Below are 18669 nucleotides of genomic sequence, written 5' to 3'. Positions count from 1 at the left end.
TTTACTAGTTGAAGAGATGGAGAGGGGAGTGTCCTGAGATTAAATGAAAGGATGTGCCCAGCCCAGTGCTGGTACCTACTAGGTCTGTCATTCACAGGGTTGCCGTCAATGAGGTACTTGGGACCTGCTGCTGACCAAACATCTAAGCCCTGAATGAAGAGTTGTGGTGGGAAAAAGGGAGACCCAGATCAGGGGGAAGACCCTCGGCCCCCAGCACTGCTTCCTCCTCCACTCAAGTTCAGTAAAAAGTCACTAATCAAGCCAGGCACGATGGCATATGACTGTCATCACAGGACTTGGGAGGCTGAGAGAAGAGGATCACAGGTTCAAGACCAGGGTCCACTATTGAGTGCAGCCCTCTGCAACGTAAAGAGACACTGTTTCCAAATAAAAAATAAAATAGGACTGGGGGTATAGCTCAAAGGTAGAATGTCCCTGCATCCAATCTCCAGTACTACAAAAACACAAAAAAACCCACAAACAAACAAAAAACACTAATCACCTGCTCTGTGCTGGGCCACAGGCAGCTACATCTTGATGATAATGGAAATCCTAGTACTAAAGTCCTTAGTTTGCAGCTTTGCAACTCAAGAATAAAGGGGCTCCCACTGCTGCGTGGCCCATCCCCAGAGACCTGAACTGCTCCTGGTCGGGAGCCTGCTTTGCTCCCTCGGCTGGGTGCTTCCTGATGCCCCACAGGCCCCACCTGCTTGTCCTTCAAGGCCCAGCTGAGCCTTCCCTCCCCCCACACTCGCTCCAGGCAGGAAGCTGATGTTCAGAACATGTTTGCTGAATGAATGAATTTGTGAAAGGCAGAGCTGGAGAAGACCTGCAATATTATCTGTTCTAACTCCTTAGTTTACAAGTTAGTATGTTGAAAACAAGGGCAGGGCTAAAGTGTGTCTTCTGCTCAGAGCCTTGGGCTGGTCTTGAAGGCTGAGGCTGAGTAGGACTTCTTCAAATGGACAAGGGAAGGCAAGGCACTTCCGGGCAGGTGAAGGGCTTGAGGACAGGCCGAGAGGGGGAGGAAGGCCTGTGTAAGGAGGGCAGGCAGGGAACAGAGGTTGGGGCTGGGGACGCAGGTTGCCAAGGGCACCATCCACCATGCAGAGGCGTTGGTGATGGGGGACTCGAGGGCTACAAGCAGATCATGGTCGGCACTGCACGAGTGACCCCACCAGGCCTCAGGGCCCCACCATTAGGAAGAGAAGGACAAGAGCTTACAAAGGAAGTGCATCTTTCTCGCTGCACTCTAGGCTAGGAGCGACCTAAGGGCGGCAGAGCCCCAGACCAGTAACAGGTCTTTTTACTACCTGGGAATGGTGAGCTGAGCATCTGGCCGGCCTCTCCGGCCTGGCCTTCCCAAGGTGGAAGTTTTCTACACAAAGTGGGGGTGGAGGCCGGGTCGCCCAGGGCTCTCCCAGCTCACAGCAGCAGTGCCTCCTGGAGCAGGCGGACCGCAGCCCTCTCCTCCCTGCGGCCCACAGCCCCACGGCGAGGCCGTCGCTGGCTCATCCCCGGCGGGCGGGCGCTCTCCGACTGCTGACCGCCAGCGCCGACACCCGGCCCGCAGCCGGCCCTTCCACCTGGAGCTGCCCGCCCCGGCCCCGGCCCCCGGCTGCCCTGGCGGGGGGCTCGCCCGCCGCCGCTCCCGGCCAGCCCCGCCCCGCCTGGACAGCAGGTCGGGCCAGCCCGAGGGCGGGCGGCCTCACCTGCGCACGCCCCCCGCAGATCTCTGCCACCCTGTGAGCCTCAGTTTCTCTTCCTGCAGAAGTCGGGGGCTGGACTCCCCGGGGCCCGGGGTGATCCGGCGCGGGACGCCCTGAGGCCGGGGCTCCACCTGGCCCCCCAGCCCGCCGCCCCCGCCGCCCGGGCGCGCAGATCCCTTCCAGATGTGCGCGCGGGAGGGGCCCGGGCCAGCCTCCGGCGGGGAGGAGCAAAGGCGGCTCCCGCGGGTCGCGAGTCCGCGCCCCCCGGCCCCGGTACCTGCCGCGCCCCAGGTCTCCGCTGCGCTCCGCGGGCTCCTTCCATTCAAGTCGAGCCGCGCGCTCCGGGACGCAAGTTTTGTTGTGGGTTCCTCCCCCCCCCGCCCCGCCTCCCGGCCGCCCCGCCCCGCCCCGCCCCAGCATCTGCGGGACCGGCCTCCTCCGGACGCGGGCGCAGTCCCGGGACCCGCAGGGGCTGCCCAGCCGCCGCGCTCCCTAGTTCCCAGGCCAGCCTTCCGCCGTGGGGCTGGACCCCGCCAGGCCCTGCACCTGGGGGGAGGACCCCCCCACCGCTAGGCCCTGCACCTGGAGGGAGGGCCCCCACCCCCCACCCAGGGCCCCCGCGCTCGGCTGCGGCCCCGCCAGGACCTCGCCGCACGCCCTCCCACCCGGGGTCCGGGGCCGAGGCTCACAGGGCCGCCAGCCAAGACCCTGCTGGGCCCCTTCCCGGAAAGTTCCCCGCTTTCCACCCACCCGCGCTGGCCCTGCGCCGCAGCCCGGTGAGCCCAGGAGGGTGGTCAGCTGGGCTGGGAGTCGCCGGGAGGCGAGGCGGGTGAGCCGGGAGCCCTCGCAGCCCCCATTGCTCCCGGGAGCTGAAAGCACCTCCAAGTCAAGGAGCTTTAACAACTAGCAGCTGAAGCAACACACCAGGCGCCAGGGGCTTCGCGGGTGCGAGGCGGCGGCGGTTGAGTGGTACTTGGCCTCCGAACAGGCCTCTCCCTGTACCTGCTCCGCAAAAGGGAAGATTAACCGGAGGCGGGACCACTTGCTTGCCTACCTGGCCAACGCCTTGAAGGAACCATGGCTCCCCTAAAGCACCTCCACATTTTCCCTGGAGCTGCTGCCCCAGAGCGCCATTCATATACCATGGTAACTCCCCATTCTCACAACCCTGCAAAGTCCACCCTTTCCCCTCTAGTGCAAGAAAGGGAGGTGACTGAGGGAACGGCCATTAACTGGCAGAGCCGGGGACAACGCAAATCTGCTCCTCTCCACAGCCCTCTTCAGGATGGAAGCAGGCAGATAAAGGCAGCAGGCAAGCGAAGGACTGGAATTTGAACCCACGACGGTTTCCATTACACCAATAACTGGAGAACTTAGCCAGAGTGGGAAAGGGAAATAGTTTGCCTTCTTTGGCCTCAAATTCCAGTCCTCTCTGAGCTCAAACTTAAGAGTTGGTATGATTCACAGGACTGGACAGGCGCCAACACAGAGATGCATCTCGTGTCTTTCCCTGAACACTGGGCCTAGATTCATGTGGCACTAAAAGAACAGGATCCGACTGGCCTGGTATCCATGAGCAAAAGCCTCTGGGACAGTGAGAACTGGCACCTGCTACACTGCTCACAGGCTCTATCCCCCACCTCCCGCCGCCCCAGGGCAAAGGTATTCTCTGTACTTAGAATTTGGGGCCAGGGTGTTTTAGAGACCAGCCCATAGCACACCACTCCCTGCTGCTCCCCACTGAGGTAGGCTCAGCAAGCCAGCGTCCACTCAGGCTTCGTGGTTGTCCCCTGTTACAGACAGGAGCCACAGCTCATGGTCTGTAGCTCAGGGTCTGAGACATGGCCAATGACTACACCCCCAGCCTAAGCTTATGGACCTAAAGACAGGGAGTATGTTCTGGATTTTCCAGACTTGTCAAATCTAATCATGTGATCTCTTAAAAACAGAGACATTTCTCTGGCTGAAATCAAGAAGAAGGGGAGGGCAAAGAAATTAGAAATGTTAAGACTAGCTCTAGCAGCTCTAGACGCAGCAACACCTGCAGGCCATCAAGCAAGGGTACAGGGACTTTAGCCTAATGGCTCCATGAAACCGAGTTCTGCCAAATCCCCAGTGAGCACAGGAGCAGTGCCCCCCGCCCCCCCCCCACTGATCCTCTGATGGGATCCAGGGCAGTGCTACCTCCACTGTGGCCTTGCAAGACCTGGAACAAAGAAGCCAGCTGAACCCAACCAGCTTTCTTGACGTGACTGTGTGTGTGTGTGTGTGTGTGTGTGTGTGTGTGTGTGTGTGTGTGGTACCGGGGATAGAACCCAGGAGCATTCTACCTCTGAGCTACACCTCCAGCCCTATTTTTTAGTCTTTTATTTTGAAACAGGGTCTGAGTCGCAAAGGGCCTAAGTAGCTGAGCCTGTCCGTGAACTGTGATCCTCCTGCCTCGGCCGCCCAGCACTTGCGCCACCACGCACAGCAACAAGATGCTTAGTATTGCCCCATATTTTAGAAAATAAATGCTCAGAGAGGATGGAAAACTTGCTCAGGAAACCCAGCTCCTGAATGCCTGAGTTAGAATTTGATCTCAGGTCTTCAGGTTCTAGCTCCTATGAGTGTCATCTCCTGTGCTGGACCTACTGTTCTGTGGCTTGAGGATTTTACTACCTTATGCCAAATAAAAATGTGCTACAGACTGGATGTGATGGCATACACCATAATCCCAATACTTGGGAGGCTGAGCTAGGAGGATCAAAGGTTCAAGGCCAGCCTCCACAACTTGGCAATGCCCTCAGCAACTTAGGGAGACCCTGTTTAAAAAAATAACAATAGGGCCGGGCATGGTGGCGCACGCTTGTAATCCCCACCCTTGGGAGGCGGAGACAGGAGGATCGCGCAGGTTCGAAGCCAGCCGCGCTGGCGTAAGAGACCCTGTTTCAAAAATATAAAATAGGTCTGGGAGTGTAGCCCAGAGGTAGAAGGGCTTCCAGGAACCCCAGTACCACAAAAACAAAACAAAACAAAACAAAACAAAAAAAAAAACAATAGCCGGGCGTAGTGGCGCATGCTTGTAATCCCTGCGCTTGGGAAGTGAAGACAAGAGGATCATGCAGGTTCGTTTTCCCCCAAAAAATATGAAAAAATAGGAGTCTGGGAGTGTAGCCCAGAGGTAGACGGGTTTCTAGGAACCCCAGTGCCACCAAAATAAATACATAAACAAATAAAGTAGGATTGGGGGTATAGCTCAGAGGTAGAACATCCCTGGGTTCAATCTCTAGTACCACCACCAAAAAAAATGGGGGGACCTCAAGTTGCTTATGAACAAGTCAGATTATAAACAAGTAGACAAAAAGAAATCAACTCTTCTAAACACACAGAAGAAAAACTACTTTGAGAAATGGCAAAAGGAGAGGTGCTCAAGAATGGCCATCAATGAAATACCACTTTCTCCCACTGCGTCATCTTCCAGCCACTATGAAGGTCCACCTCCTGAGGGAAAATGCTTGTGGTGGGAATTTTCAGTCCACTCGTGACTAATTTTTATTGTGAGGAAGTTTAGCTGATTTTCAGTCTGAAATTTTTCATTCTGTTTTTCTTCCTTTTACTGCTAATAACCAAGCAAAATAATTCCTCTCCCTCCTTTGGTCTTTTTGTCTCTTGAATACTTGTGACCTGATTTCACAGCTGGCCCCTGGGTATGGTTTTGCCAAGCTTAAAGCTTCTCTCAGCCTGCCTAAGTCAACCTTTCTCTTAGACTATTATACGGGGTCTTCTTAAAGCTCTTTTCCAATTATTTCTGTCCTTATGAAGTGAACAGAGGGTGTTCTGCACAATTCAGAAGGTACCACTTCTTGAACAGAGGGTGTTCTGCACAATTCAGAAGGTACCACTTTCTAAAAAGTTATTTATGTAGTAACTTGCAGAGAAAAAGAAAACTTATCATTGTTGGGTACTTGGTGAGAAAATGAGCCTTGCTACATCTCTGCCTGCAATCTGAAAGAACAGCGGACTCTAATCAGTCCCCCACTTCTACCTCACAAATATAGCAGCCATAGGGTGCTGAAATTTTTACTATATGCAGCTGAAAACAGCATCACGAATGTTTACAAAGTATTTAAATGACTATTGTAGAACAGAGTAGGTCATCACTTTTTGCATTAAGTTTTGGATGTTTTTTAAAAAATATTTCTGCAGTAAGAAATCTGGCTAAAATTCCATACCAGATTAAACTTCTAGCCAAATGGAATCAAACTCTACATTTCTTAAGGGCTAGAAATCTGGCCCAATGTTCTCTGTTCTTACCAAGAACTAAAGAGCTGTTTGTTTGCAGCAGTCTCCAGATAGATCTAATACTGGAACTTTCCAGAAGATTTTGTAACTCTCTATTGAGAAAAAATTTGGCCAGACTTGGCTGTTGTTCCTGATAGCACATAAATCTTTTAGGCCCCTCATCAGCCATTTAGTACAAATTCCTAATTCACGTCCGTGTGGTCTCCAAACAAATTCAGTGCCGCAGAGTAATTTACATAGAGGCACAATCTGGCTGATTACCTTCCTTTCTAGTCAGTAATATCAAGAACCGCTTTGTGTTCAAAAAGCAATCATGGCACGGGGCAGTTGGAACTGTATGTAATCTTTAGCCAAATGCAAACCTTCTCAAAGTCAGATGAAATAATTCTATATCCATCCTCTTAGTTACAGAAAGTTAAATTACATTTAAGTGGTTCTTGAGGAAAATGAAAAGATGTGGACAGCCAATAAAAGTCAATTGTCACTGGGCATGGTGGTATTCACGTGTAATCCTGGTACTTGGGAGGATTGCAAGTTTGAGGCTAGACTCAGCAATTTAGTGAGGCCCTCAACAACTTAGTGAAACCCTATTTCAAAATTAAAAAAAAACAAGCCAAGTGTGGTGGCACATGCCTGTAATCCTAGTACTTGGGAGGCTGAGACAGGAGGATCGCAGGTTCGTGGCCAGCCTCAGCTACTTAGTGAGGCCCTCCACAACTTAAGTGAGACTCTGTGTTAAAAATAAAGAATAAAAAAGAGGGCTGGGGGTGCAGCTCAGAGGTATGGTTCTATCCCTAGTACTGCAATAAATAAGTAATAAAATTAAGCTGGGGGTACAGGTCAGAAGTAAAATGTTCCTGGGTTCTATCCCTAGCACCCTACACACACACATAAACTGTTCTCTTTCTTGTAGCCAGGTGACTGTCTGAACTCAAAGGAGTGTCTCGGAATGTTCCAATGGATTTCTTTATGTAAAAAAAATTCTCAACATTAGGCACCATGTACCGAGTACCCACCGTATGATTCACATTTTACAGCTACGATTGCAAATCCTCACAACCACCAGCAAGGTAGGGACTGATTCCCATCTTAGAGAGGGAGAAACTGAAAGGCTTAAAGTCTTACTTAGTATTAGCTCGAGGTTACAAAGTTGTTAAGTGCCAAAGCTCAGGCCAAACCCACATACGATGGCCCCAGTTTTCCCACTATCCTGTGCTGCCCTAAGTATAGTACTTTATACAACTGCAAAGGTTTTAGAGGATGAAGCTGTTAGCTAATTGCCTATATTTTTTTTTCTTAAGGTGACATGTGCATAGAAAAGAGTATTTATAAGTGACTGAACCTTGTACAAGGTATTTTACAATCTAAAAAGAACTTTAACAATCACTACCTAGCCCTCTTTCATTCGATAGATTAACAGCTATCCACCTTACTCAGTGGACACTGCTTTAACACTGAAACACAGATATCAGAATTTCTGCACTCATAGTGTTTTAGTCTAGTGTGAGACCTCCACCCAAACTAAGGGTCCCCCATTTCCAGAGAAATAAACTAATAGCTAACAAGGCCCAAGTGCCTTGCCCTAATTTAGCATATGGGAGGCAAAGACAAGACCTGGTTAGGTCCTGATCTGGCGGTCGTCAGCAGCTCCTCGGGCCCTGCTTCCACACGCAGCTTCCTAATTACTCCTCTGTGTGCTCAATCAGCACCACAGGGATCTGAGAGTGTGGATTCATCTGGACAGGAACAGCACCAGGTTGAATGACTTTAATCCACGAAAGGCCACTTTGTTTTGAAAACTTAATAAAGTTGTTAATAAAATGGTTTTCTTTATGGCGTTAGGCTCCTTCTATCTGAAGTTGAAAGACTGTTAAGATGTTATAAGAGGCTGCAAATGTTTTCTTTTTCTTTCCTTCTGTGTGTGTGTGTGTGCGGGGGGCGGGTTACTGGGGATTGAATCCAGAGCTATTCTACCTCTACATTACATGCCAGCCCTATTTTTATTTTATACCTGCAGCTTTTTAAAATTTTGAAGCAGAGTCTTGCTAGGTTGCTCTGTGCTGGCTTCTAATCTGTGATCCTCTTGTCTCAGCCTCTCCAGGACTGGGATTATAGGTGCCAATGTACCTAGCCTGCAGTTGTGTTCAAAGATCATGATAAAGGAGAATTTAATGTTCTATTTCATCATCAGGGAAACAGTTCTTCGTAACAGAAAATGCAATTCTGTGAGGTTCCTAGCCTCAGAAATGCCCCCCTGTGAAATAAAATTGTTACTCAGCTTACCTCATTCAGTCATTCAGTGTCAGTAAGCCGAGACCCTGTGCTTGACAAATAGAAATGGACGCATGAGATGCAGTCTTTGCCCTTAAGGAGCCTTTTGTTTGGTGGCAGACAGAAACAAATAACCACAAAGGAATGATTAGGTCTGTTTTGTGAACAGGGACAGCTTCCCACAAACAAAGGCATCCAAATAGGTCTTAGATGAAGAGGAACTGTGTGCATGTGTGCACCTGTGCATGTGTGTGAATAGGGCACAGGGAACCCTCTGAATGGTGAGGGTGGACAGAGGGGACAGCCTGTGCAAACTGACCTAGCTCGGAATTTAAAGTATCAGCTAACGTGCCTGCTCTGTATTAATCCCTCGGAAACTGAGCTTATCACTACTAAATGGAACGTTTCTGTTCTTATTTTAGGGAACCAATTTCAATCTTTTATTCCTACTGAAACTGATTCTGTAGTGGTCTCCGGTGACCTGCATGTTGCCAAATTTAATCCAGTGGACACTGTTCAGACATCATCCCACTTGACCTCTCCAGTGTAATTGACCTTCCCACTTTTGGGCTCTACTCTCTTCCTGGAATTTCTCCTTCTACCTCTCTGGTCCCTTCTCCATCTAACCTCTAATAAGCTTAAGTTCCTCAAGCCTTCTCCCCTCACCCCAGGTAATATCCATTTCTGTAGTTTCAAATACAACCTATATATATGTTTATGACTTCCAAATGTGTATCTCAGAGCTGACCTCACCTCTGATCTCCAGTCTTGTAAATCCAACTGCCAACTGCTTCCTTCATATCTGCATTATTATAGAAATCTCAGGCACCACAACATTTCAAGTTCAAAAGAGGAAGTTATTTCGCCCCCCACCTAAAAAAAAAACCTGCTTGCCCCACCTCATTCCAGTCAGGGTCCACCCTGGAACTGGTGTTGCTGGAGTCAACCTTGCCCTGACACCGTCCCCAGGTCCCGCCAGCTCTGCCTCTGCTTCCTCTTCCACGTCCATCTCAACTGCTCACAGACACCCTAGAGCAGGACACCGCCGTCTTGCACCTGGACATCGCTTTCCACCCCTTGACCAGTACATTCTCCAAACACCAGCTATGGCGACACTCCACATCCTCTCACCCTCATGCTTCCACTCCGCTGCTCTGGTGGCTGCCCGTTCCGTTCACAGATATTCCAAGCCCATCCTCTGCACGGTAGGGTTTTGAAGTTAGGTGGGCACAGGACTGCCTTTGGCAATGAAATGGAGCAAAAGTGACCGGTATCTCCTCTGGGTGGAGGCTTTAAGAGCCAGTGTACACTTCGGCTATTCCTCTTCCTCTGCCACAGATGCTCATGACGTTGCAGAGAGTGGCTGCTCCAAAGCCTGGGCTCCAGACTTGGGATATGAGGGGAAGGTAGACAAGCAGCATGAGAAATAAACACGTGAAGCTGGATCTTCAACCACTCCAACTGCACTGAGATGAAAGACGGGTGTCCTACAATGATGAACAAATTCCAGTATAGCCAGCTCCCACGCGCCTTCCCATCTCACCTCAGACCATCCTTCCTCCCCACCGTATTCCACTTGCACCCGTCTCTTGCAATACTCAGAACGAGCTGAGGTTCCTTCCACCCATTCACGCAACGTCCTCTGCATAGTCTGCTCCATCCTCATCTTCAGGTCTCAGCTTACACATGACTTCCTCAGAGATGTCTTCCTCAAGGATGTCACTGAAGCCGCCCCTCACTGTGCCTCAGTCACCTGCCATGCAGCTCTTCTCTGCAGTGACTGCTCACCTCTGACTGGCCGTCCCGCCCACCGCGCTGCGGTCGAGCTCACAGTGCAACGTGTTCACACAGCACCCTACCCTCTACATAGTGCCCTGTGTGTGCTAGGCACTCAATAAAAACTTCTCAAGTGAATGAACAAATGAAACGAGACTCCAGGAGGAGGACAAAACACTGGGGACCCCATATCACAGGAGGAGGTGGGGGGTTGGTGAGGATGGCAAAGGGATCCACATTTCCTGAGTGGCCACCATGGTCCTGGCACTGGTCTACGTACAGATCCAGCAACTGAGGCTGGACGTGCTCAAGCAACACACGACTAGTCATGACTAGTAAAACAAAAGTTTTAGCCTGGAAACTTATTTTCAAAATAAAGAATGAAAAATAGGGCTGGGGGTATAGCTCAGAGGTAGATTGCCCTTGGGTTCAATCCCCAATACAGGAAGGAAGGAAGAGAGGGAAGGAGGGAGGGAGGGAGGGAGGGAGGGAGGGAGGAAGGAAGGAAGGAAGGAAGGAAGGAAGGAAGGAAGGAAGGAAGGAAACAAACAAAACAGGCCGAGACAGGCAGTCATTTGCCCATGAGAAGCGCGTTCCTGGCTCCTGGTCTGGTGCTCTGCCCACTACACCATACTGCCTTCCTAAGTGAGAATGAGTAATTATGTCAAAGCAACCAGAAGATACTGTCCAGAAACATTCAGTGTGTGAACATTCAATTTCCCTTTATGTTCCATCATGTAGAAAACCCTGAGCTGAAAGAACACACACAATAAAACAAAGGCGATCAGGAAGGGCTATTTTAATTTTCTATTAAACCTTTTTCCAAAAGCATTATTTTATTCCATATCTTAGTTATAAGAAATAACATTAGCATTAGAAAAACTAGGAAAAAAATTAATGCAGATAATTAATTAACCTAAGCCTATGAAAAAGAAAAATTATAATAAAAGACTGAGAGCTTTTAAATGTAGTTAATGAGAGTATATATTTGAAAACTGTGCATCTGAAAGCGAACCTTGTTTGTTCAGTTATTTTTAGCAACAGAATTTTATGACTCTAATACCCTGATCTTTTCAAGAAAAAAACCCATTTAAAAATATTTTTACTTTAAAAATAGGCCTGTGTTCAGCTATAAATTTTCCCCCAAGCACTGATCATATTTCTTTATTTGAGAAGAAAAATCCTTTCTGGTGACATGAAATGCACATTTTAAAAGTTTTTTTTAATCCTAGTTCAGAATTTTAAGAAATATTAGTGAGAAACTAATAAAGGTCATCAAGTGCACAACACTAATTACTGGTCAGCAACTGGTATTGTTTCTTTCCTTGTTCTCCCAAGAAAAATTCTTTCACTGAATCGTTAGCAGAAAAATCTTCAATACACTTCTAAACAAAACAAGAGCTTTTGTTTACATAGTTTTTAGATTCTATTGTTCCTAATTTATTCTGAAACTCAAATTACCTCAAGCCATAATTCCCATATTAACTTTGCCATGCACAGTTGTATGCAATTCCATAAAGCAGTAGTACACACCAGGCTCCAGTCACCCGGAGCTCAGGCAAAACACAATCAGTCATACCCATTTAACAACACATCTATCTCATGCTACTTGCCAATGTGTGGTTTCAGTCTAAGTTCTGACAATGAAATATATGGATATGTTTCTATATATCTCATCCTGATTTTCCAAAGTCCTTCACAGCTTTGCTTTGCCTGGCTGAAGCTGCAGACTCTGTAACTTCATCGCCAGCCCCATGTTGCCGGTGATTTTCAGTTTACCTTGAAAGAAGGCCTGTGAGTAAGAAAGGAAATGCATCACTTGGTGAGCTTTATTTTGAGATTGAAAATGTTTCTAGACGTGTCATCCCTGGCGGTTTTTTATTCAGCTTACTTAACTTCCTCCAAAATCCTTAGAAACTGAGTCTGTCTCTATTCGCCTTCCTCAAAGGTGGCACCTTTACCAAATATTAGGCAAAGTGGGCTCACCAGATTGATTTTGTTTAAAAACTTATACATGGGTTAGAAATATGAACTAAAATTTTTAGTAGGCTGCGGGGTGAAGAAACACACTTAAACACATTTCTAAGTTCTTGGGATCTGAAAGGATGAGAAAGAAACACGACAGACTGTTCTGCTCTGCTCTGCTCTCCCTGATAAAGGACTGGTCCCCGGAGAGGACAGGCGCCTCTGGCTAGGCGCTCCTCTTACCCACTGGCTCAGCCAGAAGGGCTAGACCACTCTCAAGGGCAGAACCGCAATCTGTTCCATTTAACAACGCCTGGGATTAGATCACATGATGTTTGCTAAGTTTGCCATGTAACAAAATCTCAGGAAAACTTAAGAGAAACAGAAAAATTGGGAACACAGAATGATTTCCTTGCCATGATCTTGGCCTTTTAACTCAATTTCTTAAGTAAGGAAAGCAAGTGAATGAGAAGTTTCTGGTAGTCTTAACTGTTTACACAAGTACATTTAGAAGTGAGAAGCTTTGCTGGTTTTTTTCTACACCTCCTGGTAAGAGTGAATAATTCCTTTTATTTATTTATTTCTTTTCCTCTCCACTCTCCAGACAAACTAAATATTTCCTTTCTATATGGAACAAAACCTTCTGTCTGATGACTTAAAAGGTCAGGTGTTTCAGGACCCAATATATTTAACATATGTCATTTAGAAATATGGACCAGTAGTATAAGAAAAATCACCATCTTCCCTTTTTTTTTTTTTTGGTGGTACTGGGGATGGAACCCAGGGGCCTTCTACCTCCAGGCTACACTCCCAGACCTATTTTATTTTTGGAAACAGGGTCTCTTAACCCAGTGCGGCTGGCTTCGAACCTGCACTATCCTCCTGTCTCAGCCTCCCAAGCGCGGGGATTACAAGTGTGAGCCACCACGCCCGGCTTCCATCTTTCCTTTTATAAGTTAAAGGAGAACACTGACTTTTTATTTACTAGTAGAGAAAGCATGAGTCTCGGCCTTTAGACAGCCTAAACATAAGGACCATTTTATCCCGGTCCATATGTAGTCTTTGTGTGTGCTTCCATGCTGGAGAGCACACTGCTTTGTTTCAACTGTAGCCAAAAAATTGAAATTAGAATTTCCACTGCATCTAATGGTTTCCATTCAAATCCTCCAATGAGCATAGGAAAGGCCATTAGCACATTAATAGAAAGCGCTGCCATTTTAATCTTTAATTCCTTGTGTGCTAAGAGGTGCTGAATAAAAAATAAGAAGACACCCTGGCCCCCAAATAGGCTGTACATAGATAAACTGAGAGACAAGGCAGCAGATGTGCGCGGTCTGGACGTGCTGCCAAAGCTGCCTGAGTCTGCACCGGGGTGGCAGCAGCGGCTGGGGAGGATGACGGCGAGCTCCTGTCCTGGGGCCTCTGCTCGTCTAGGCCTCTGAGGCCGAGGGAATGCCAGGGCCAACAGTGTGTGCTCAGCAGCAACACCACAGATGCACCAGCCTGTGGCTGCCCTGAGCATGGGAACCATCTCCTATTCATCTGGCACCTAGGACAGCGCTCGTCACTTGGCAGGTGAACACTGTGGGGAACGCCGCGTTTTGCGCATCTGACTACTCTGCGTCTGAGGCTGTGAGGACGGAGGTAAAGTGGGAATGGCTGAAGGACACGGCTCCAGCATACTCACCGACTGAGGGTTCATTTTACCAGTCATTAAAGCCAGTAAGTCCGAGTCGGCCATGGTGATTGTGCAGTCAGCCTTCTTATCTAAAACAGACATGGAGGAGGAGGAGGAGAGCGTTCAGTTTCACACAGACATTTAAGTTAAGAGCCACAACTACAACAGAATCACACCCAGTCTGGAGTGTCGGGGAGACGGGTGCTCACATCCACTTCTATGGCAGCCTGGTACAACGTGCATAAACCACAGCAACCTTGATACTTAACAGAGGAAATGAACTAGGTAAATTATGGTATATCCAGATAATGACAGACGATGCAATCCATTTGTGTGTGGGGGGGGGGTACTGGGGTTCCTGGAAGCCCTTCTACCTCCAGGCTACACTCCCAGACCTATTTTTACATTTTTATTTGGAAAAAGGGTCTCCTAAGCCAGTGCGCGTGGCTGGCTTCAAACCTGAGCGATCCTCCTGTCTCTGCCTCCCAAGCGCGGGGATTACAAGCGTGCGCCACCACGCCCGGCAGGATGCAACCCATTTTAAGGGATAATGTGGATCCAGACTTGACCTTAAAAAATATTCATATTGTATGTGTTCATGATGTTGTTATATAAGCCTGTTAGAAAATAAATTGTAAGTATGACCCCATTTTTGCTTAAAAACAGAATTCGAGCCAGGCATGGTGGCGCACGCTTTTAATCCCCACACTTGGGAGGCGGAAACAGGAGGATTGTGCAGGTTCAAAGCTAGCCTCGCTGGCTTAAGAGACCCTGTTTCCAAATAAAATATAAAATAGGTCTGGGAGTGTAGCCCGGAGGTAGACAAAAAAACAAACCAGAATTCAATTATGTAAGTATAAGAAAACTATCTGCCAATGAAGACACCAATATATCACTACTAGTTACTATGGCAGAGAGACCCCAAGGTGACCCCGACTCCTGCCTTGTGGTGTGTGTCCCTCCAGGGTGAGCAGGACCTGTGACCTGCTTCAGACTGTGGCAACCAGGACTGGAATGGCATTGCTGGGTTTTCTTCTGCATATGACCTCCATCTTGCCAGCACTCACTCGCTCATGCTCTCCTGCTGGCTTTAAATAAACTAGCTGCCATGTGCCGCCTTCCTATGGACAGAGCCAGGCTTCCTGAGGAGCTGCAGGACTCCGGCCTGTAAATACTAAAGCTGCTGTTATCACAGCCACAGGAAGTGCATTCTGCCAGCAAGCTGGGTGAGCCCGGACACATGCAGGCCCTTCCCCAGGCACGCCTCCTTGACAGCATGCAGCCTGTGTCCCCTGTGCAGAGGGCCCAGCAGTGCCACCCGCAGCCCCCTGCAGGCTTCTGCAGTAAATGTGTGTATTCTTTTAAGTCACTAATTTTGTGATAATTTGTTACGCAATATGAAAAAATCTAGCTGTCTAGATCTTTACCTTTTCTGTAAACAGTCAAGCAGGGTAGGGTGGCACATGCCTATAATCCCAGTACTTGGGAGGCTGAGACAAGAACATAACAGGTTTAAGGGCAGCCTTATTAGCCTGTGAGTCTCAGCAACCTAGTGATACCATGTTTCCAAAAAAAAATAAAAGAGGGCTGGAGGTATAGCTCAGAGGTAGAATGCCACTGGGTTCGATCTCCAGTACCAAAAAAAAAAAAAAAAAAAAAAAAAAATCAGACATCGCATATTTTAGGCTCTGTGAATCACCTGGTCTCTATCATAACCACTCAACTTTGCCTGTGTAGTGCAAAAGAAGCCACAAATAACACAAAAACAAGTGGGTGGCTGGGCTCCAATAAAAGTATGTTTGTTCAAAACAGGTGGTGATGATGGAAGGGAAGAAGACACTTGCAATTCATGTGCTTGACAAAAAAACTTGTATCCAAAATACAGAAAGAACTCCCACTGCTCAACTGGAAGACTCAGACAATCCAATACAAAAATAGGCAAATTACATAAATAGGCATTGTACAAAAGAAGCTTCCAAATAGCCCAAACCCACATGAAACAATGCCTAACTCCATCAGTCCCTGGAAAATGCACACTGTAGCCACAAAGAGATGCCACACACCTTCTAGAATGAATGGCTGGGATTTTTAAAAGGCTAACAGTCCCTGGTGCTCGTGAGGACACAGAGCAACTGAAAGGTCACCTCAGGACTCAAGGGGCTGTGGAGCAGTGCAGGGGCTTTGGAAAACTGTCCACAAGCCTCTCACACACTATGTAAACCACCTACCCACTCTTAGGCATTTATTACGGGGAATGAAAACATGTGTATACAAAAGCTGTATGTGAATATTTACTACGGCTTTATTCAAAATTGCCCAAAGCTGGAAAAAACCCAGATGTACTTCAACTGGTGAAAGGATAAGTACTCAGCAACAAAAAATAAAATAAAAAAGAAATTACTAATGATACGTACAACATGAATGAATCTCAGTGAAAAAAGCAGGTCCCAAGAGCTGCCCACGGTCTGATCCACCTGTTTGACACTCCAGGAGAGGCAAAGCTACGGGACAGGGATCAGAGCAGTGGCTGCCAGAGCCTGAGGGCAGGAGGAGGCGCCGACTACACAAGATGGGAGGACACTCTCTGTAGGGCAACGCAAATATTCTACATCTTCAGTTTTGGTAGTGGCTGCACAACTGTATGCCTTTGTTTTTGTTTTGTTTTGTTTTGTTTGGTGGTACAAGGGGTGGAACCCAGGGGCTTTCTACCTCTGGGCTATACTCCCAGCCCTATTTTATATTCATTTGGAAACAGGGTCTCACTACGTTGCTGAGAGCCTCACTAAGTAGCTGAGGCTGGCTTCGGACCTGAGATCCTGTCTCAGCCTCCCAGCGCAGGGATTACAAGTGGTGCGCCACCACGCCCGGCCTGCCTTTGTTTAAATTAATAGAATAAACCGGGCGTGGTGGCGCACGCTTGTAATCCCCGCATTCCGGAGGCTGAGACTGGAGGATTTCTTAGTGAATTTTTTCTTTTGCAGTTGAAATTTTCGCTCAAGGTAGACGGCTGATTGAGCAATGAGATACAATCATGTTATCCAGTCTTTTTCTGTCATTATACTTTGAATTAACATTTAAATTTTGTATTATTTAAGTAATCTACACCTGGTATAAAACTGGTATAAAAATTAGAAAGATAGAGGAAGCAAAAAAGTTTTCTACCATAGTTCTACTATCTAGGCCAGGAACTGGCATTCCAGCCTGTGGACCAAACCTTGCTCACCATCTGTTTTATTGTTTTGTTTTATTTTTGGTAATATTTTATTGAAGTCTAGCCTGTGGTGAGGGCATAAACCTGAAGTGTACACTTGGTGAGTGTTTGCAGATGAATATACCTCCCAGGTCAAGAAGCAGAATGTGGTCAGCATTCCAGAAGCCTCCCTGAGGCTCCGCCCATCACCATCCACTCCCAAAAGGAACCCCCATTCAGAATCCTGTCCCCATAGAGTGACTGTGTTTATTTCGTAAATTCATATATGGAGCCATATAGAATTTATTTCTTTTTGGGTCTACCTTATTTTGCTTAGCAATGCAAGATTCAGTATTGTGGTTGCACCTACATAGCAGTAGCTTGTTTTTACGTCTGACTACTTCAGAATTTACTCACCCTATGGTTGATGTTCCTTGCATTGTTCCTGTTTTAGAGCTGTATTGATAAAGCTTTTGAACATTCTTATGTCTCTTAAAGGACATTTACTCATTTCCATTGTGTGTTAGGTCATAAGGTACAGTACAGCCAGGCAGATTTTTAATGTAGAGGAACTATTCTGTATTCCCTTCCATACTGTATGAAAGATTTTAATTCCTCACATTTTTTACAGTACTTGGTACTGATAGGTTTTGTTAAAGTCATGTTTATGAGATATAATATTTTTTGCAGTTCTGGGGATTGAACCCCCAGCCCTATTTTTTATTCTTTTTTATTCTGAAACTGGGTCTCACTAAATTGCTGATGGCCTTACTAAGCATCTGAGGCTGGCCACAGACCTACAATCCTTCTGTCTCAGCCTCCCAAGTACTGGGATTACAAGTGTGCACCACCATGCCTGGCTGAGGTATAATTTTTATACAATAAATCTATTCCTAATAGTAGAATTCTATTCTTTTTTTTTTTTTTTTTTTTTTTGCAGGTCTGGGAGTGGAACCCAGGGGCATTTGACCTCTGAGCTACACCCCCAGCCCTATTTTTCATTCTTTATTTTGAAACAGGGTCTCACTGAGTTGCAGAGGGCCTCACTAAGTATCTGAGGCTGTCCCCAAACCGCGATCCTCGTCTCAGCCTCCCAAATGCTGGGATTACAAGCATTGTGCCACAATACCCAGCTAAAATGATTTGCATTATGTTATATGGGACTATAATGCACCAATAAAAGCACATAAAAATTTAAACTTAAAAAATAATACAATCCTGCCAATATCAAATGCTACCAGGACATCCAATAGCTGGTATTCCCAGGCATTGCAAATAGGAATGCACAATGTACAGTCACTTTTGAAACTGTAAGCTTCAAACTGATCCTTATGTGACCCAGAAGTCCTACTTCTACGTATTCATCTAAGGAAAATGAAACTTAGGTTCAAACAAACAAAAAGAAATTAAAATTTTAAGCAGTAAATGTTTTAGGCAACCAACCAATATAACAATAGTGCCCTAAGAGCTGGCTTCCCTTCTCAGTGAAGATTAACACAAATTAAGCTGGCCTCTTCCCAACACTAAGTCATGTTCTATCCTTCTATTTCTTATTCACTGAACTTATCTGAAAGCACTTTACTTATTTGCATATGTGTTTTCTGCCTGAATTTTCCAAAAGAATGAAAATTTCAGGTGCGTAAGTCCTTGTCAGTTTTATTCATAGCTATGTTCCAGGCCCTTGAAGAACACTTTACACATAAAGATCAATTAATACATTACTAAGATAATCTGCCTTAATAAAAGACAGAAGTTAGACATCCAATACTAAAATAGGCAAATGACATACATGAAAA

The 18669-nt window shown here is 47.0% G+C and overlaps 1 protein-coding gene across 1 annotated transcript in view; it reads right to left on the bottom strand.

The window, feature by feature from the left end:
- Nucleotides 1-11736: 11736 nt before the first annotated feature.
- SCP2 (sterol carrier protein 2) overlaps nucleotides 11737-18669 on the bottom strand; it is a gene marked incomplete at both ends in the record, with an annotated part of 99220 nt that continues 92287 nt past the window's right edge. The window contains 2 exons of the mRNA XM_080691418.1: nucleotides 11737-11832; nucleotides 13693-13772. Coding sequence (XP_080547544.1) covers nucleotides 11737-11832; nucleotides 13693-13772 — 176 coding nt within the window. The remainder of the gene's footprint in view (nucleotides 11833-13692; nucleotides 13773-18669) is intronic.

The sequence above is a fragment of the Muscardinus avellanarius genome, assembly GCF_963383645.1.
Source record: "Muscardinus avellanarius genome assembly, chromosome: 3".
In the NCBI taxonomy this organism is placed as follows: domain Eukaryota; kingdom Metazoa; phylum Chordata; class Mammalia; order Rodentia; family Gliridae; genus Muscardinus; species Muscardinus avellanarius.
This window is presented reverse-complemented; position numbering and strand designations above follow the sequence as displayed.